Raw genomic sequence first — 22,606 nt, 5'->3', positions numbered from 1 at the left:
CTCTATGCAAAATTTTGGCGATCTATCTCAATTCGTTTAGACGCTAGAGTGATTACAACAGACAGACGGACAGACAGACGGACATGCTTAGATCGTCATAGAATTTTACGCTGATCAAATATATATACATTATAGGGTCGGAAATGATTATTTCGATGCGTTACAAACGGAAAAACAAAACTAATATACCCTCCATACTATGGTGGAGGGTATAAAAAATGGGTTGAAAAGCCAAAGAAAAAGAAAACCAAACCCCCCTAATATTGACGACCCCCGCAAACGTATAAATGACCACGATCTGCGAATCTGCAGTTGGAATGTGCGCACGTTGTACAGAACAGGCGCAGTGTTCGCTTTGGCGGATGTACTCAAGAATTACAAAGCCGATATTATAGCCTTACAGGAAATGCGATGGAAAGGGACTGGCGTAAGTAAGGGACTGAATTTGGCTGGGGATTTATGGTTAACAGGAGAATAAAATACCTCGTCTCCAGATTCACTCCAGTAGATGAGCGAATTGCTATAATCCGTATAAAAGCGATATGACCGCTGCCTTGGCCATGTCATTAAAATTCTGCTAGGAGATTTTAATGCAAAAATCGGAAGGGAAAATATCTTTGGCCCACGAAGAAACATCAGACAACGGCATGAGGTTAATTGACTTCGCGGCAGCAAAAAACATGGCAGTTAGCTGCACCAGATTCAAGCATCTCGATATACACAAGGCCACTTGGATTTCTCCCGATCGAACAACGAGAAATCAAATCGATCATGTTGTGATAAACGTAAGACATTCATCCAGTGTTTTAGACGTCCGACGATCCGGGGAGCGAAAATCGATTCAGACCATTACCTTATGGCAGCCAAGGTACGCACCCGTCTTAATGTAGCAGCAAAGGTGGGATCTAATGTAACATGGAAATTTGACGTCGAAAAGCTGCAAACACAACAGATTGCAGAAGCCTACTCCGCTCAACTAACCAAACTGCATGACGAAAGCTCCCCTTGTTACGATAATAACATAGAAGAACAATGGCAGAGAATTGCCCACTCTGTACAAACTGCAGCAAAAGCAACACTTCGGTACCAACGACCTCCATCAAGAAAACCGTGGTATCATCAGGAGTGTCGTAATGCTACTGATATGAAAAGCGCAGCGTATAGGGCAAACCTGCGGACAGTAGCAACACGTAATGCGATGGAGAACTATCGGGAGAGAAGGAGAGAGGAGAAATGTATTTTCAGAAAAAAGAAGAAAGAACAAGAAAAACGTGAGCGTGAGCAAATCGAGATGTACAGGAGTCTGAATGAAGTCCGAAAATTCTACCACTGGGTAAAACACCAAACCGAAGGTGCAGGCACATCCTCCTGTTGAGTTAAAGAAGGAAACCTGGTGACAGATACGGACAGCGTGCTGATGATCTGGAAGGAGCATTTTGAAACCAATAGTAGATGACGGTACTGAGTGTATACCATCTAGCCAAGATGAAGTCAGAATAGCAATCAATCGGCTGAAGAATAATAAAGCAGCAGGTGCCGTTGTGTTACAAGCTGAACTATTTTAAACTGGTGGTCGGGTGCTGGTAAGGAGCATGCACCAGCTGATGGTCAATGATTGGAACCTCAGCATCCTGTGTCCCGTGCACAAAATGCGGCTTCAGACCTGGCAAATCCACCATTGACCAGATTTTCACTCCGCGCCAAGTCCTGGAAAAAAACCCACAAAAAACATATCGACACATTCCACATATTCGTCGACTATAAAGCCGCATTCGACAGCCCTATCCGTTCAAAGGTGTATAAAGCCATGTCTGCGTTTGGCATTCCTGCAAAATTAATACGGCTATGCAGGATAACTTTAACTGATACAATATCAGCAGTTAAAGTCGGAAAGGACCTCTCGGAACCCTTTAATACCGAAATGGCTCTCTGTACACCAAACAACACATGCTACTCGCCTATGCCGATGCCATCGACATAATGGGTCGAACATTGACAGCCACAAATTGAGAAGGAGTCTGCCAAAGTGGGTCTGGCAGTAAACGGCGAGAAGACCAAGCTGACGGTATCAACGCGCAAGACGTCCAGTAGACACGGACCAACTGTGTAACTTGAGAACTACAGCTTCGAGATAGTCAAAGATTTTATATACCTTGGTACCGCCATAAATAAAACGAATGACATCAGTTTTGAAATTCGGAGACGGATAGTGATGTCCAACCGATGCTACAATGTAACTCAAAAGCAATGCCAGCTCCCGCCAGACCAAACTCACACTCTACTAGACGCTGAGTGTCTTGGAGTGTTTGAGAGAAAAATTCTCCGTAAGATCTATGGGCCGATCTGCGTTGACGGTGAATATCGCAGTCGAATGAACCATGAGTTATACCAGCTATTCTCGGACATCGGCATTGTTAGACGTATTGAGCTGCAGCGACTACGGAGGCTAGGTCATGTTGTGAGAATGGAAGTCGATGCCCCAGCCCAGAAGGCATATAAAAGCGAACCAGCTGATGGTTCTAGGGGAAGGCCACGAATACGATGGAAAGATCAAATCGAAGACAACATTGAAAAAACTGTGCAAAAGACGGATGCGCCACATCCAGGACGTCAATTTTTTTTTTTTTTTTTGTAAATAAATTTCCCAAATTCCGTAACCTGCGATGGTGCAAAACATACTCACAGAAAATTTTCCATTACACATAGTCCCCATATATAGGTCCGTTTTATTTTATTAAGATACTTAATATGAGACCATTAGTATTAACGTATTGGTCATGAAAAGTAATACAGGTTATTCTGGTATTCTTTAAAACTTCTTTTTTAGAAGGACATGATTCTGCTATGTAGATAATCCAAGTTCTTATACTCTTGCTAGCCATTCATTATATGTATATCACCCATCATGAGCCTTCGTAATATTCCTTGGAGTCCAAGTTCAAAAATAATTTCCTTTCACTCGAAATAGTCTACCCTCTACTATTTCCCCGTACAATCCACAGGCATTTAAATAACAAAATAAAAGAAACAAACATTGTTATGCTGGTCAAAATATAACCAATATTTTAAAGAATATATATGAAAGCGCCTACCAACGTTTACATGTTCCGCTACAGCAGCCACTACGGGCTGACATTCATAGTTACTGCCAGCCATAGCTTCAATGAAATAATTCACCTGGTGGGCATAAATGAGGCAATTTCCACAGTTAAGCAACATCACCCACCCCCATAGGGTACCTACTATTCACCCCACCACCCAAAATAATAAAACAATTGTACAGTAACACACATACGCACACACGTTCTCGCGCACAAAAAAATGAACGGTAGTCAGGGGGAATAAAACTATTGCATGTGGAAATTGTTAACATATGAAAATAAAGCGCCAGTGGTCTGATGGAATACTCAAAGGTAGCGGACAAAAAACAAAGCGTTGGGAAGCAAAAGGGGATTTGTAATGAAAAAACAACTGAAACAGAAACAATAACAAATGCCAGTGCAGCGGCGCATAAAGAATTATAAAGAAATTTCATGCTGCAATGAATTAAAAAAGAACCAGAAGAAAAAAACATTCAGGCGAATATAAAATTACCATCGGGATGTAACATAACTACGATATGGGAACATGTAGTATCTCTGGAGTGTGTACATGATGATCATGGGTACCACATCAATACATATTGACATACGTAGTAATATTACGGGGCAGTAGTTGAATTTTTCTAAGGGGGGCCTTTGACTGATGTGTTTAAGGGGCGTGATGTTCGAAAAGGGAAGAGTCATACTATTTTATTCAATATGAGAATGAAATAACATTATAAGAATTCTAAGAACCACTATAATATGTTGGAGAGGGCTCACATATTGAAAATTGGGAGGCACCCTAATATGAGACCTATGTTTTACATACTTACATTTGAAATGCACCTATAAAAAATACTCATCCTAATATTTTCTGTGGGGACATACCACAATGAGAATTAAAAACGAAAAAAGAACTGAAGGCCTATCAAATGCTCGGCCCCATTCGGATCCTATTTTTATTTTATGCTGTGAAGTTCTTGACAAATATATTATGAAGATGAAAATATTAAACTTTAAATTCATACAACCAAAGTGTAACATACATACCCATACACTCTCTATTTTTTAATCGAAAACAAAACGAAGAAAAAAATAATTTAACCAAGAAAATACCAGTCTGACTGCCAGTGAATCAAACCGGCAACCAACTGTCTATGCGCCATTGGGTGGTAAATGGCACAATTACCAACTACGAAAATACGACCAATGCATGTACATGTACCTACAATCTGCTTCACTGGGATGATGAAGAACCGTCAGGGAATCTTAACTGGCCAAACGTCACCAACGATGCACCACTCATTCATTGACTCCAATGTTCCCCATATATCCCACCAACAAAAGAAAATCAACAGACTAGACAAAGTGAGTGAATTCCTGCCGAGCTGGATAATGATTATGGATACTTTCAGAGCGAGAGACAACGCTCAGTAAGCAACCAAAGCAATTATAAAATATGAAAAAAAAAACAATCAACAACAAAAATTAAACAAACCACAGCTTCTCCTGCTGTTGCTGGTGCTGCGGTGCATGGTGATGGTAATGTTGACTTTGGCCGTAGAGACTTTGGTAATTAAGTTGATAATAGTTTATGACTGGTTGCCAAGCAGGCATGCAAACGGCCCAGCCAGGTCTGCATTAAGCGTTATTACTCTTACCAATGATGGTTCAAGCAATTACAAAAACGCATAGGTACCCAGGCGTGTAAATAGTAGAACGTCTACAATTTGGGAATTGTAACAATTATAATGTTAAGTTGAGTAAAACTGCGGTTTGTGAAGCTTTTTGTTAATCTCTTTTTTTCGGTTTTGGTAAATTATTGCCCATAAAGTGACGGCATATTGCATGTATCAACATATAATGGAAAATATTTCATTAAATTTCTAAAAATCTATATGATAATATATTATTACATTAATAGTTTGTTGAGATCTGCGGACAAAGAATATTAAATAGAGAGCAACATGTTAAACTACGGCATATGTTAAATAAAACCCCTGTAAGAAAAATTCAAAAGTCGAATAGAGTAAAACCACTTTGGGTGTATACAATAGATGATCCTAAGATTCATAATATAACGATTTTAATCAAGAATAACAAATATTTTGGTCCAAATTCTTTCCTGTCCATATTTTTTGAGGAAATTGTATGGAATTAAATATGTTATGTATATTTATATATGAACTGACTGCAATTAATGCATACGCCTGTCAGTATGCAATCTATACAAATTAGCTTATCCTTCGTGCGGACATAGGGGTTTTGCTATACAAATAGTATGCTCATCGAATAACTTCCTATATCGAAAAGTTGAGAAAAGCCATGTTGTTTTTAAAATTCCTTTATAATTCGAACACAAATTTATAATATAGGGTGCATAATTATTAATTTTTATATTTTTCAGGCAAGATATTAGATAGGTATGACTTTTGCATAACATTTTTAAAATTAAAACTAGTAAGGAAATTAATAAAATTTACTTAAGATCTGACAAATATATATATATGAGATATTTAATTTGGTGTCAATCAGCCAATATTGGGGATTTCGGTGCACCATTTACATAAAATGGAAGAAAATATATATTGGGACAAATAAATGAGCTATGCCAAATTTCATTAAATTCGGATAATAAATGCCACCTGTACTTTGTTTACAATTTAATGTCAACAGAGGAACATGCATAAATCGACTCAGAAAGTAATTCTACGCATATTCTCAAGAGGAAATATGAGTCGATCTCGTTTCCTTTCGTCTGTTACAAACATATTCACAAAGATATAATACCTTGTACCACAGTGTGGTGGAGGGTATAATTAAGATTTTCAAAAAGTGAACTTAATCGAAGTATGCACTTAACGCCTCATATGTAAATCAGGACCGATTTGAAGCAAAGTTAACACACCCCGTGTCAAACGCGCTGAATTAAGAAAATTTCATATCAATCGTATACACGCTGACTTTTAGTGCATGATTTGTATTAAATCGGAAGAAAATATGTATAGAAAACCAGTAAGGAAAGTAGTAAAGTCGGACGGGGCCGACTATATGATACCCTTCACCACTTTGGGTATATTCAACAGATGAATCCTAACAGACGTCGGATTTTTAAAGAACCAGTAAAGTGAAATTGGATCAATAAATATGTTATTCTGCAACCGATATTAAAATTTTCATTTGGTCAGATATAGAAGCTATATCTAACTTAACACACATAAATCTAGACCTAATTCAAATCACTGTGCCAAATTTCGTGCAAATCGAAAGATATATAGGGACTTTGGTGCACCAAATACATTACATCGGACGAAAATATATATTGGAGCTATATCTAAATCAGATCCGATTTTCCCCAATTTCAATAGGGTTCGTCCTTGGGCCAAATAAGTGACCTATGCCAAATTTCATCCAAATCGGATCATAAATGTCACCTGTACTTTGTTCACAAAAATACATGGATGGACAGACGGACATGCGTAAATCGACTCAGAAAGTAATTCTATGCATATTCTCAAAAGGAACCATGTGTCTATCTCGTTTCCTTTTGCCTGTTACAAACATATGAGCAAAAACATAATACCCTGTACACTTTTAAATAGATATGCTATACGAAAATAGATATGGGAGCTATGTCTAAAATTCAACCGAGTTTCTCCAATTTTAATAGTGTTCATTCATGGGCCAAATATGTGGGCTGTGCCAAATTTACACATGATGTATACATGATATTTATTTAATTATTATGTTTTAAACAAAACTCGTTATTATATTTCGTTCCAATCGGATCAATATTAGGCATTTGGAGCACAATTCGAATGAAATCGATCGAAAATGTATAGGATCAATATCTAAATGTTAGGTCCTTTTTGGAGCAATTGTGATTTTATTCAGAACTCATTCACACTAATTTCAATAGGGTTCGTAGCTGAGCAAAATAAATAATTATCTGTATTTTGTATACAAAAACATATTGACAGACGGACGAACACTCATAAATCCATTTACAATGGGATTCTAAGTATATCCTCGTTTCATGTTCCTGTTACAAAGATATGAACAAAGATTAATAACCTGCATGACTGTGTGGTGTAGGGCATAATTCTAGTTGGGATCACACGAATAACAATTTGCTATTTCCTTTTTTTCCTATGAGGATATTTTCAATTTAACTTTACGGATTTATCAACGAAGGTGGAAGTTAAAAAATCTGAATTTCCAATCAGAATACCATCGCTAAGTTCAGCATCTTCACCAACTAAGCTTCACTTGAACACCCTTCACTTTATTTTAAATTCCATCCAAAAACGCGAACTATTGTTTATTTTTTATTAAATTCCCAGCTTCTAATAATTACAGCAGAGAAAATGTATCGATAAAATAACAAACAAACAAATACAAAATGCAGAAACAACAAACAAGTAACACAGAAAAAAACAACAACAAAAAAAAACTTTTTTAAACAATTGAAATACTTTTTTTTAAATGCGTTGCTTTTGCAGACTATCGTCTGATGTTGTTTCTTCTTCGTCTCCTGATCCAGCTCTTAATTAAGATTGTGGAGTTTTACACCAGCCATCATCCATTGCAACAATGAAGAAAAGTAACACACAAAGTATGACTGGCTGGAAAGCAGCAGAAGCATAATTTCTTATGGCTTTTGTTAATTTTAAATTATATGAAAAAGTAAAAAAGAAAAAAACAATAATAACAACAAGGGCAGTAATGATGACGCAGACGTCAATAACACCAGCAGATGAAAAATGGAAGAAAAAATTATTGTTACAGTATTCACTGGAATGACCAACGTCGGTTGTGTGTAGCACGACGACGACGACGATGGCAACGACGTCGTCATCTGTCCATCCATCAGTCCAAACCAATTTCTGGGCCTCAGTTGCTGTTTGGTAATGGTCTCGTCTGGTGGTTGTTGGAAAATACACATTAATGTTCCATTCTTGCCTTGGCTGCTATAAAGCGTCACGGTGTGACCGACCGGCCGTCCGTTCTTTTGTTAGCAGGCAGTGTTGTTGGAAGTTTCTGCCGTCGCCTGCCTTGATGGTATGGCAGGTTTTGTTGTTATTCTTTTTTTTTTTTCTTTTTTGTTACATTTTGCTATTTCGTGTGAGTGTGTACGTCTTGTTGTTCCTTTTGCATTACTTTTTAATTTCCCTTTTGTAGTAGTACTACAAAAAACAAAAATATTTGTAGTGCTAACAAATGGGAATATCATTAATTCTTCTAGTGCAGCCTTGCCCCCATCTAAGGGAACACCAAAATTCCCCAGTGCAATTTGTAATCCCTAAAGTGCCGCTTTTTGTTTGAATTTTTGGTGGCCAGGACATTTTATTTAACTTTGTTGTGACCCAAATTAGGGTTTTGTTGATGGGAGTTTTTTGGAAGTTGTTGTTTTTGTTTGTTTGAATTTTTTTGTTCAGCTAAACAATAATAGTTACATTTTAGAAAGCCTTTATAGTTTGTTAAAAGTTTGTTTTTCAGTTACATATTTTGTAACAAAAATAGCAAGGGTTTCAATTTTTTCGTACCCAAAATCACAATATTAAAAGGGATATTTCATTTAATTGATTACTCTTTAAAACCTTTTGGATTTTGTGGCATTTGTATTGGAAATTGTTTAAAGATATTATTTGTTAGGGGGTTTTCACAACAGTGATTGAATTGACTTGCCTCAACCAAGGGACATGGGCACATATGTTTGAAGCAACCTTTGAAATTGCAACAAATCATTTCGAAATAGTTTTTATAAATATTGCAATTTTAATTTAATTTTTGGATATTTCAAATATGTTTTATACCGTACAGGGTATAATATCTTTATTGAAATGTTTATAGCATGCAAAAGAAAACGAGATAGACCCATAGTTACTTTGGTAAGTCACAAAATTGGCTGTAATTTTAATTTTATGCGGATGAACTTCGATATCTTGTATTTTTTTATTCGAAGCACATAACCCTTTCAAAGCCCGCTTAATCAATTCAGAGATCTGATAATATTTAAGAGAAGCTTATATAAATATCAGCTGTACTTTGGCATTTCATGTTCTATGAAAAATAAGAAACATGTTTAAGGTTCATGTATTAGTATACCGATGTGAGGTCTATTTTGCTTTCATATGACATACCAAGAACTCCTGGTTTAACGTCATCGCCATTTTCCCAATGAAGTGATTGTAATAAATGAGGTGGATATGCGCTTTTATTAGTTTTTTAATATCATCATAGGCGGAAAGCTTCTAAAAAAATTGGTGCTTCAAAATATGGAGATAGTCGGTCATGGTTTGGGGTGTGTAAAATTCGTTTTGGGAATGAAGGTCCTTGGCGAGTATGTTAGCAACTCAGAAACACAAATTCGCAATAGTTTTTGAGTTATGGTCTGATGTCTGATTTCATAATGAAAAGACACTTGTCTTTGGGATTTCTATTTAGAGTCTTTTAAGCTATATTTTTGTATTCTTGTGGACTCAAGATAGAAAGAAGTAGTGTTTTACAAAAAATATTCCTCATTCGATTTGACTGAAGATGTGTCATCTCAAAAATAATCAGCAACAGCCGCCAATAAAAATATAAATTTTTTATACCCATCACACTGTGGTACAGCGTATTATATTTTTGTGCATATGTTTGTAACACGCAAAAGGAAACAAAATATATCCTTGGCTACTTTTGAGAAAATGCAGAGAACTATTTTCGGAGTCGATTTATGCGTGCCTGATGATGTAAAATTTTAAACATAGTACAGGTCGAATTTATGATCCGATTTGGATGAAATTTGATACAGCTCATTTATTTGGACCAAGGACAAACTCTTTTTTTATATTGGTGAAAATCAGTTCAAATTTAGATATAGCCCCCATATATATTTTGGTCAGATTTTTTGTAATTGGTTCACCAAACACCCAAGGTGGTTCCGATTGGGACACCATTGTGTACAGAGTAGTAAATTCAGTGTGTGTTTGTAACATACAAAAGGAATCGAGATAATCCAATGAGAATATGCATAGAATCCTTTTCCGAATCGATTTAGGCATGTCCAACTGCAGGTCGCATTTATGATCTGAATGATAAGCAATTTGACACAGCTCACTTATTTGGCTCACGGAGGGACCGTATTGAAAGTGTATAAGCTGCAGATATAGTAGCATCCATCACATTTTTTTACCCTACACCATAGTGTGGAGCACCGACGTAGCCAGAATTTATTTTTGCAACAGCGATTTTTTTAATTTTGTACAAGTGGTACAATATAATGGTACCCTCCAATTTTCAATATTTTGGAGTTCTTGAGCACAACCGAATTTGCAGAAATTTGGTACATAGGGTTCATATTGAGCACCAAATCTCAAAAAAAAAAAAAATATATATATATATATATATTTTTTTTTTAAATATAAAAAATAAATATAAATATACGACCATTTTTTCAGGTAGCCCCCATATAAGGATACCCTCCAATTTTCGGTATTTTGGAGGTTTACATCGTATTTTACGACCGAATTGGCTGTAATTTAATACTTTGAGTTTTATTGGGTAGAAAATCTCTCCACTAAAAATTATAAATATATGTCAATTTTTAGGGTAGCCCCCATATCGGGTACCCTCCAATTTTCGGTATTTTGGGGTTCTTGGGAGCGTTTTTCAACCGAATTCACTGAAAGTTGGTACATTGTGTTCTGATTGAAGTTGGTACATTGTGTTCTGATTGTATTGAATTTGGGGAAAATCGGTTCAGATTTAGATATAGCTCCCATATATATTTTCGTCCGTTTTAAGGTAATTGGTGCACCAAACTCCCTATATATCTTTTGATTTGCACGATTTTTTTATAGCTTACTGAATTAAGTCAAGAATGACGTGAAAATCGGTTCAGATTTAGATATAGCTCCCATATATAGTTTCGCCCGATTTTATGTAAATGGTGCACTAAAGATCCATAGCTGGGCCTATTGACAAAACGTACTGAATTTAACATAAATTAATCTCTGACAAGATTCCATGAAATCGGTTCAGATAGAGATATAGCAAAGCTCCAATATATAATTTCGATCTATTCACTTTAATTGAACCGTGCAGCATACCAAATAGCGTGTGTCCAGTTTGCTTTAAATCGATTTACAAAATTTAGCATAGGTTGCAGAATGACCTGTGTAGGGATTGATGTTAGTCGGTTTAGATGTAGATATAGATCACACATTTAAGTTCGTTCAATGTCATGTCAATGTTCCTTCAAAAAGGCGACGTCTGTTAGGATACATATGTAGAATTAACCCAAAGTGGTGAAGGGTATCATATAGTCGGCCCAGTCCGAATTTACTACTTTCCTTGCTGGTTTCTTCTCTCAAAATACAATACAGAATTTCAGAAATAATGTACCTACTTCGAAACCAAACTTTATGTAGGGTTATTATTTGAATTAATATAGTTTTATATAAATTGGATATGTAGATCATGAAAAGAAGGTATTGTCCTTTTTATTTGACATTTGTATATTACGAACAAATCATTACATTAGCATCCACATTTGAGCATAGATAAACTATCCCCCATTTTAAACAAACAATTGAGTTGTCACAGCAGATATATATATATATATATAATGGTTCTATTTTTATATGAAATGTTTCGTTTGGAATATTCTGAAACACTTAATGCGAGCAAACTATTTCTGAAATCTTTGCTAACCCAGAAGTCCACTTCAGAACATTATTTTTGAAAACAAATAATATTTTTTCCCAAGGGGTAATGAAGAATTTCATCGATTTCTTTGTTTTATATTTTATTTGGCAAGAGTATTCTTGGAATTTAGTTTTATTTAGCATCCCAAAAAATCATTTTATTCTTTTCTGAGAATATTAAATTCTGCATTTATCACTCTTGCTCCACTCTCATACCAATGTTTACCCATTTCCCCCAATTTTTTCCCCAGTTCCCAGTTTATAACACAGAGAAAAATTTATATTTTTAATAAAATTTGTTTTATTTATTTTCTTTAAGTATTTTGTTGTCTTTGTTTTTGTTTGTTTGTTTTTCAGTTACTAACTAAAATGTACAAAAAAGTTTTGCTTTTTGTTTTATAAAATAAACTAAAAAATAAGAAAACAATAACTACGATTATTTCATCATTAATAATAAATACATATACAGTTCTTTGAATTTTTTGTTGGATTTTTTATTTTTAAAAATAAAACGTTAAACATTTACATATAAATAATAATACAAGTTAAACTTAAAATTAATAAAAAACTAAATGACTTCAGTGCTGGGATTTTTATACATATTTTTACAAAAAATAAAATCGAAATTTAAAAAAATAAGGAAATTTAATTTTTTTTTTATATACGGCTGAATCTTAAAGAGATCATTCCTTATGATGTGATAATGTGTGTGAAATATTTACAATGATTCCCTATTATTTTAAATGTGATTTATTTACTTACACATACGAAAAATGTATGTGAATGTGTTAGCCTAGTTTTTTTTCTTCTTCCTCTTCTTCTTCGTTTAACTAAAAAATATCTTAGAAAACTAAATGTCTTTGTTCGGTTTGTTTGTGTCTTAATGATAGATGAACTTAAATTCTGTACAGGTTGGGGGTTTTTTGTTTTGAGGGGGCGGGTGGGGGAGTGTTAAGTCCTTGTTAGCTTGCTTGTTACGATAGTCTGACATCACAGTTGACCACTTTGAAATGTTTCGGTTGTTGTGTCCCGTCGATTATTTAAGCCCAAATGCTTAAATTCTGGCGATGATACGTCAATCCTGTCGAGCTGGGATAATTCTCCGGAGTTCTTTGATAACCTTGTCCAGGTCTTTTCAGACTTCCCGAGTTGTTGTCCCACAATCAGTGCTGATAACGCATTGTTTGGGCCTGGTTGGCAGCATGACCATTCGACTGGCTGTGCTTGGAACCGTGATTGAAGGAACGGCGACCAGTGGTGCTGACACTCAACATTTGGGGAGGATTGCGTAGGGGCAATGCTGGTGGTACTGGTGGTGGGGTGGGTGTCTTGACTCTTTGGCTGTTGCCCTGTTCCAATGGCATGGAGTAGTGGGTGTTGCTGTAAATGTAGTTGGGATCCATTTCGACAGTGCTGGCCGTGGAATTTGAGTAGTCCTGAGATGTGCCATAGTGCATGGGCTGTTGGTGATAGTTGATGTTTTGTTCCTGGTTCGAGCTGGAGTGGATAATTGGCAAATCGGCATAGGAATAGCAAGAATCACCCACAGCGGCAGTTTGTTGGAACAAATGAGGTTTGGTATAGTGATTCAATTTTTGGATGGCAGCAGCATTGTTCGAGCTATTCTTGATGTGGACCACAAACGAGTCATTGTCTTCGGCAGTAACTGCACCGTTTTGGGTCTTCGCGGATTTCTTATCATTCAAAATTGTACCAGTTGGAACCTGCAATTGTTGGAAATTTTTCTGTTCAGCACCATTCAATTGTACGGGGCACATTGGTCCATAGTGAGCTGGTCCCATGTTGTGTGGCGTATAGGTGTTGGGGAAAGTCGAGTGGATGCCCAAGCTGCAGGGGTGATGTTGATGACGGGTCATGTAGTCTTCATCACAGAAAGTTTTTTGGTATTCACGTTCCTTGTTGCCCAAAGCGGAGTTGCCGAAGATACCACCCTTCAAGTAGTCACGGATCTTTCTGCGGCAACGGTAGACAATCAAGACCAAGGTGGTGATGGTGGCAGCAGTACCAACGAGGAGGGCACCAATCAAGGCCTGTTTACGGGGATCGGTGTGAGAGCAACCCATCAGAGCAGGATTCAAGTTCTTCAATTCTTCACCACGTAGACTTTCGGGGAATTCGCACAACACTTCACTGACATTGTCACCGGTTTGATTCTTGTTGATCAGAACATTTCTCAGCCACATGACACGGCAATCGCAGGCAATGGGATTTTCAGACAAATCCAAGGTGGTCAAATCTTGCCATGGGAAGAGACCTTCAGCCAAGGTGGTCAAACCGTTAGCCTTGAGATTGACATATTTCAAATGGGGCAAGCCACTGAGAGCACCTTCTTGGATTTCGTTTAACATTTTGTTGGAGGCCAAGTTCAAGTATTCCAAGTTGGTGTTGCTGGCAAAGGCACCGGTCATGACACGCTTCAGACGCAGAGCTCCAGTGATTTCCAAACGCTTCAATTGTTTCAAACCGACAAAGGCACCTTCGAGGATGGCTTCAAAATCATTTTGGCCCAAGAACAATTCTTCCAAACGGCCCAATTGGCTCAAGCTGTTGGTGGGGACACGGGTCAAACGGTTGTCGGACAAGTCCAAGATTCGCAACGACTCCAAGCCCAAGAAGGAATCGTGGGAAATGTTACGCAAACCAGCACCTTTTAAGTTGAGGCGAGTCAAACCTTTCAAATCCTGGAAGGCAGCTGAGGGCACGGTCATCAAGGCATTGGTACCCAAGAACAATTCAGCCAACATTGGCATCGATTGGAAGTGGACGGGATCTGGCACTGAGGTCAAGGCGTTGTCATCCAAATACAAAATTCTCAATTGGTTCAAACCATCGAAAGCCTTGGGATCAATGAAGCCAATGCGATTTTCACCCAAATTCAATTCTTCAATTTTGGCCAAGGGGGCAAAGGTGCCTTGATGCAATTCCGAGATGAGATTACCACGCAAATTCAAAACGGTAACGGCCGACAAACCAATCAAGGTCTTGTTGCTGATTGCGCCAATTTTGTTGTACTGCAAATGGACCTCTTGCAGTTTACGCTGATAGGCAAAGGTACGCTGAGGTATGTTCATCAAATGATTGGAGGACAAATCCAAGAATGTCAATTCAGCATAGAATTGAATGGATGAGTCAATGGTCTTGATTTTGTTGTTCTTGATGACCAAACGTTGAATGGAGGGATTCAAGGCAATTGGCAACACATCCAATTGTCCTTCACCGCACTGGACAATTAGGGTGTTGTCATCACATTGGCAGCCAGCGGGGCAATTGGCCAAGCCAGAGGTTGTGGAGGCGACCATCAGCAAAACCAGGGAGGTGAGAGTTAAAATTGTTTCCAAATTTTTAGTCGACATTTTGTTGTTGTTGGTGTTTTTCACAAAACTTGTATGAATACGAAAATTGATGAATGAATTGGAATCGATGAAATAATGATTTTGTTTTCTTTTGGTGGGATTGTTAAAATTCCATATTCACTTGAGGAAATTTTTTTCCAATTTTTTTGTTTTTCAATTTTTCAGCACTTCACTTAATTTTTGTGGCTTTTCATGCAAAGTATTTGTTTTTTCGTTTAAATTTCTTATATGATTTTTTTTTTTTCGAATTTTATGCCGTGAGCGATAATCCAAGTGCTCGCTTTGATCACGGTCTTATTTTTCGTTTATTTGGTCTTTACGTAAATACGAATTTACTTGTGTGTTTTACGTTTTTATTTTGTCTAAGTTAATTTTGTTTCTGTTCTCTTTAGTTTACATTACACGTTTGTATATTTTCTGTTCTTTTGAAAGTATACAACCGTACACGACGAAGCAACGAACTACACTGATTTTCTGTTGCAACTTAGTTTCTTACAATACCTCGGTTTGCCAGTCCAGCTATAGAAAATCATAAGAGCGTAACTAATCCCAACAAAGAGCTAAAATACCCACAAATATGCTCACATGCAACAAACAGAGAGAGTAAAACAATGAGAGTGCCCCCTAGCAGAGAGGTGTGACAAAGAGCGAGAGTACCAAATGTGCAGCACACAATGAAGTAAAACAGGTTCTGCTCATCCACAGAAATATAAATGAGCATAATATTTGTGCAAAGAGTAAAAAAGAGAGAGGGAGAGTCACATAGTGAGAGTAAAAAGGAAAGAGAGGGAGCAAGTTACGGAGAACCTGGTAGAGCATAAACAAGGCCCAAAGGAATCGCCACCACTGCTTGTTTGGTTTTGTTAACGCATTTTTAACACAACATTGTGGCTGTGGCTGTCTGTCCGTTCGAATTCTCACAAACTTCATACAGAAACGGCAGATGTTTTCTAAACAAGAGCAAACATTTTTTGTGGGAAAATTGAGAAAACGGATTCAATGAGAGTATACAAAAATTCTTAGAGAATATATTGCAGAGCGAGAGATTATTCAGAGAGCGTAATATGTAATTATTATAACCACCAATAGATGTCGCCTATGGTATTAAAAATGCATTTTTCTTGTAGATATTTTCGAAAACCCGGAGGTTTCTCTATGAAATTGTGAGTAAGGCACAGCTACCTGAAACAAAAATATGTTTTTGGTCTTTGGCTCTGTGTTTAATTTTCTGTGCAGGAACACAAACTCATTCTCAATTGTCACCTCTGACAATTGAGTTGAAAGCAACGGAATTTTGTTGCGGCCGCTTATTTTCGTGTAGCACCAAAAAATATTTTGAAAATTATTTTTACGTAAATTTTTGGAATTGAAGAGATTGAGAAGTTTGCTATGGAGTTGGAGAAAAAACAATAAAATTGGATAAATTTCAATTAAATTACTAAATAAATTATTTAAAAATAATAAAACAATAAAAATTGTGGATAAAAATAAAAAAATATTAAAACATGAAGATGAAAAAAGTGTTTTCGTCGAACCTGCAAACACACATATAATTTTCAAAAAAATAAAAAATATTGAAATTAAATTGAATATGATAATTAAATTAAATAACGATATATAAATAATATTGAAAAATTAATTTTTATGAAATAAACTTATAAAATTATTTTAATATGGTGCAAATATAAAATGTTTCTTCAACTTCAAAAAAAAGTACATAATTTTCATCTAAAATATTTATTTTCAAATTGAAATTAAAACATTATGAATATGCTATATTATAAAGTTGTTTTAATATGGTGCAAATATAAATTTCTTCAACTCCAAAAAAACGCACATAATTTTCAGCAGAAATATTTTTTAAATGGAAATGAACATTATGAATATGGATTTATAAAAATCAAATTTGAATATGACGAATTTTTTTTTTTTTTAATAAGGAAGAAATTAATCCAAAAATGTATAAGTAGTCCAAAGTAATTTAAAATGATGTTATTTGAAGATTCATACAAATTAATTTAATTTGAAAATTAACGTTTTATAGAAAAATTAACCCAACCATAGTCAAGATGTTATAATTGTGGCCTAATTTTTACTAGATTGATTTAAATATTTTTTTAATAAAAAAAAATTGTTAACATGGGTTAAAAAAATGATTTGATTTGATGAAATTCCTCAATGGAGACGAAACAGAACAGGACTCGACGTCAATATATGTGCTTCCAATTTAAAAGCCTGATTTGGAAAATTTGTGTATAATTTTATCAAGGAAATTTAAGAAATTTTAATAAAAAATTGTTATGATACACTTTGAAGTACACTAAGAACACCTGATATATTGACACTGAATATAACATATATTTTTTTAAAAGCATTGAAAAATATTCTGAAAACAATTTTAAAAAATAATAATAACGTTGATATAATGAAAATTTTTCCTCGATGGAATGGTGTTAGAAGAAAATCGTTATTTTTTATTTATTTGTATATATGATATACGGAACATGAATTATACATCAAAGTATGTGGTTCAACTTTTAGAAGCTGATTTGGATTAAAATCGTCGTGTATAGTTTTATTAAACAAATTAAAGAAATTTTGTTATGATACACTTTGAAGTAAACAAGAGCACCTGGGACTATATATACACTCAATCTAACAGATAATTTCAGAAGAACGTACAAAAATATTCTGAAATAATTTATTTAACTCTGAAATAATTTTACGAAGGGTCATTTAACAAATATTTTAAAACCATTCAAAATTCTTTAATGATGGTGGAAATAAATTTTTGGAGGACAATTTTTTCTCCTTTTAATCGGACTACTAATTATAAAACGAAAGGCAATTTATTTGGAATATATTGATATTAAAATTCCGATTTAAATTAATACTTCAATTGCAAATATTTTATATAATGACAAGTTTTAATACATTAATAAAGGTTGTGGTATAAAGAACAATAAAAAATATTTTGAAATAATTCCTTGAATGAATATTCTTAGTTTTCACCAACGGAAAATGTGATAATAATCGGAATTTTTTGGTGGAGTTGCTTTTTTAAAAAGAACTCAACTTATTGCTCGATTCAAAAATTGATTATCAATATTAAATGCACAATGAATTTCATAAATCATTCATATGTTTTGAAATGGACATCAAAACTCTGATTAAAACTGAAATCTATAAAAAAAATTGGAATTTGAAAATGATGGTGAAAATTCATTTATATAATGGAACCAATCTATTAGATTTTAGATGATTTAAAATCTACATCAAATATCTGGTTCGGATTGAAATAAGAATTTTTTGTTAAATTTCATCATGGAAATGGATTTTAAGATTTAGATTTTTATGAAAATATGAAACGTTGCGTCAATCAATATTTATTACATCAATACACCTGAGTAATACACCGTTATTTAATAGACAACGTATACAGGATTTTTTTTGATTTTACATTTATCAATAAAATAATTAGACAAAAATTATTTTTTTTTTAATTTAGAAAAAATTTTGGATAAAGGGGTTACAATGGAGTTTTCAAAAATTATATTTACTAAGTATTTTTTATTTAAGAGTCAATTAAAAGTATTTTGACATTATGTTAGGTATATTGATTTATTTTTAAAAATTCCACAAAAAAAATATTTTGAAATTATTATATGCATGAAGAACATGAATAAAACTCTGAACTAAATCTATAAAAAAAATTGGAAGTATTTAGGGACATGCATAATAATGTTTTATTGAATACTGAATAAATTATAAACTGTGTCTATGCTTCTACAATTTGGAAATTTATTTTTCCTAATATTTTTCTAAGCTTTTGACAATTAGGTACTTCATTCCATTATATTTTATTTTTCAAAAAAAATCTAATTAAAATTAGTTTATAGCAATCTGGACTCAACGACTTTTCGTATGCCAAAATCTGAAGTTCGTTGTTTGGTATATTGTGTTCTTTTGAAAAAATTACACAAAATAATATTTGGAAATTATTATATACATGAAGACATGGAAACTAAACTAAGTAAGTATTTAGGGACATGCATTTTATAATCTATTGTTATTATGAACTATCCCTATGCTAAACAATTATATTTATTTTGTATATTTTTCTAAGCGATGTGGCTATTAGCTACATAATTTTAAGTTTGTTTATTTTTCGAAAGAAAAAAAATAATATTCTAAGTAAAATACGTTTATAATCATCTGGACTCACAAACTTTTCGTATGCCAAGATTAAATCTGAATATATTCGGAAGTTCCATTTTAAAATAGGTGAACATTAATTTAAGAATTAATATAGTCGGGCTTTCCACAAGAGAATATATATAAACAATCTTTAATTATATAAGAACCTACGTATTTAGCCTGGATAAAGTGGTCAGGGCACTGATATAAATCTGAAGTTTTTTTCCATTTTTTGTACTAAATAAGTTTTTTATAAACATTAAAAAAATATCAGTTTTTGTGCAACTTATTTGCGCAGTCAAGAAAAAAAAAATAATTCTTCAAAAAATAATAAAGAAGTAAACGCTAATGAAGTAAAGTGTAAGGTGGAGTGTATATAAAATTTGTCATTCCTTTTCCAACAAGTCGAAATATTCACCGGAGACCCCACAACGAATATATATACTTGAATAGCATAAAATTCTACGTTAAAATCCCGATAGATATCGCAATATTTTAGATAGAACTTTGAAATTTGGCGCAGACATTGCCAGTATATCGGTCCACGTTATGGTGTAGCCCCATATAACGGAACCCCCCAATATTCGCATTTTGGGTTCTCATTATCCATTGGGTTCTCATTGATTCAAATTTCAAATTTCATTGTATATCACATTTCCGTACTGAAGGTTTTTAATATTGACCCACGTTTAAGAGTACCCCCAAATATGAGGATTTTTGACAGTTTTTCAATCAAATTGACTGACTCCGCACTAAAAATTATTAACATTGACCCAAGTCGGTGTTTTAAAGTTTTAACATTAAACGGTTTTCAACCAATCGGCTGTAATTTGGAAGTCTTATTGGCTGTCAAATCCCACTACCGAAAATATCAATATTTGTCTCTGTTTTATTATAGCTTTATTGAGATCAGTTAATAGGAAATATTTCAGACAAAACTGACAGTTTATACAAATTTTGAATCTATAAAGAATTTTATCAAATACACTGACATAGAATATTCTAAAATATCATCGAGGGATAGATTAAATATCCAAAATGTTCTGAGCTACTTATTTGTAGAATGTAATCGATGTAAAAAATCTTTATCTTTTGGTAATTGGTGGATGAAATGCTCTACAAAAAATTACTCATTACATGTTAATGAAGAAATGTCAATTTCTTTCTTATACAAAAGGTGGAGTAAGATAACGTCTAGTACAGTAGATTTAGCTAAATTTGCTGTTTGTAGATCTTAGTGAGAAAAGACTCCTTAAAATGTTGGTATATATCCACTTTTTTACAAATCACATGCATCGGTATGGCCTGATTTTCGCTAAAGTAAAATATTTTATTCACACCTTTAAACAATTCAACGGCAGTCTGGCATTTCCAGTTCGAATTTTAACCTCCAATTAATTTTCAACTCAGGTCTAATTTTCTAGTCCTCATTAGTGACTGAAAATCTCCACCTGATGGTTGCATTACTAAAATTCACGTGAGAAATAAATCAATTTCTTAAATATTTGTTAATATGATTAAAATTTCATTTTGAAGAAAGTATACATGATTAAACTCGTCTCGGTTTCAAACGTTATTTAAACTAGAATATTTCTTGGATGTTAGATACACAATTGTATCAGTTATCGGTCAATAATTTATTTATTTTAAATGATAACGAAATAATGATTCGATATTATCTATAGAACCGAAATAGTTATCAATGGGAATTTAGTGTGTGACCTACATAAAGAGGATGAATATCCATTTGGTCTACACAAATATGAAATGTACGTACGTTGTTTGCGTTAACCTACATGACTAGCGGGCTACCTGCCATAAGGGACATCGCACATCCGTTCCTTAAGGACTACCTAAAAGTATTGTTGATATTAAAGAGGACAAAAATCAATATAAATGGAATTGCGGGAATAAGGTAAGTTACGTTTGGAAATACAATTTAAATTCATCCGGAATTTATAAAATACTTGTTCAGAAAATTCGAACTAATATTCATGAACGCTAGACGTGTTTGATGTATACTAGAGTAATCAAGTAATCGAGTCCGTCATTGACTTCCGATATTGATGAGATTCAGATGTTATGATAAAGATTAACATCAATATTGATAAGAAAAACAATCGGGAACTAGAACTATCGAGACGGTTTCCAATAGATGATAAATTGAATACTAATTTTATCGGCTCATATTAAAGTTGTTTGATTTGTATTAATTTTTTTAATTTAAATGTAAAAAAAACATTTAAATAAAACATTCTACTGCTGAATTTAAAAAAAAAATGAAAACATTAAAAAATTGTAATCAAAATTATCAAAATAGCATTTCAATACACACATATCAATACATACCATCATAATTACATAAACATATTATATAAAACTATTTTATGGCGACAATTTTAACCCTCATAAACGCAGTTGTATTTATTATTATTAGTATGTATGTACGTATGAAAAAAAAACATGTTTTGCTTAACAATAAACATTTGTCTAAGACAAATATTTTTGGTACATGTCTATCGTTTTGTCTAAAAATATAAAACAACGTACCCCTATAAATAAATAAATTGCCACTAAAACTCCATACATGCACACACACACGCAGACATTCCAACATCAATTCTATGTAAATAGTTGTGATTTAACCAAATTGGCGCCGCCAAAAAACCAGCAGACAAGTCTAATGTAATGGATGAATGAGTGAACGAACAAATATATGATTTGAATGAAAACAAACAGATATTGGAAAAATATGAAATGATTAAAAACAAATATTGTATGCAGCAGTATTATTACTATTTAATTGATTATATTGTGAAACTAAAAAATGGATTTAAATGGTTTTTAATGTGTTATAAAAAATATATACAAAAATTTATACTACTATTAGGATATTAATTAGTAACCTCGTAAAGGCCCTAGTGAATTTACAAATAGATATCAATGGCAACGAGTGCAAACGACATTAAATTAGTTCGGGCTGAACTCCACCATATGTGGAGGGTTTCAAACAATGTGTCAATGATATCTTGGAAACTACTGGAGACCAAGAACGTTAAATTGCTGTTACTTTGGATAGCAACATTTTCCAAAATGTCCACCATAGGATATTTGCAATTATTTGCAATGAAGTTTCCCTACCTCTCGAAGAACTTTTTATATTGTCGCAACTTCTGATGTAATGAATAATGGGTCAGATCATAATATAGGAGATATACCAAAAAGTAGACCTATAAAGATGATTTTTGAAATGAATGCT

At 34.0% G+C, this 22,606-nt stretch overlaps 1 protein-coding gene across 1 annotated transcript; it reads right to left on the bottom strand.

Moving 5' to 3' along the window:
* Nucleotides 1–12,823: 12,823 nt before the first annotated feature.
* On the bottom strand, nucleotides 12,824–15,165 carry LOC133337786 (leucine-rich repeat neuronal protein 3). The gene has a single exon (XM_061545988.1). The coding sequence runs from the start codon at nucleotides 15,148–15,150 to the stop codon at nucleotides 12,940–12,942; it is 2,211 nt and encodes a 736-aa protein (XP_061401972.1). The 5' UTR covers nucleotides 15,151–15,165; the 3' UTR covers nucleotides 12,824–12,939.
* Nucleotides 15,166–22,606: the final 7,441 nt, after the last annotated feature.

This window comes from Musca vetustissima, unplaced genomic scaffold, assembly GCF_032173495.1.
Source record: "Musca vetustissima isolate MV318-11 ecotype Yass unplaced genomic scaffold, APGP_CSIRO_Mvet_v1 utg12190, whole genome shotgun sequence".
In the NCBI taxonomy this organism is placed as follows: domain Eukaryota; kingdom Metazoa; phylum Arthropoda; class Insecta; order Diptera; family Muscidae; genus Musca; species Musca vetustissima.
The sequence above is the reverse complement of the archived record's forward strand: the minus strand, read 5'-3'. Positions and strand labels throughout refer to the sequence as shown.

What these genes read in the sequence shown, in the direction of transcription:
- LOC133337786 (XM_061545988.1), bottom strand. Translation starts at nt 15,150, where the DNA reads ATGTCGACTAAAAATTTGGAAACAATTTTAACTCTCACCTCCCTGGTT.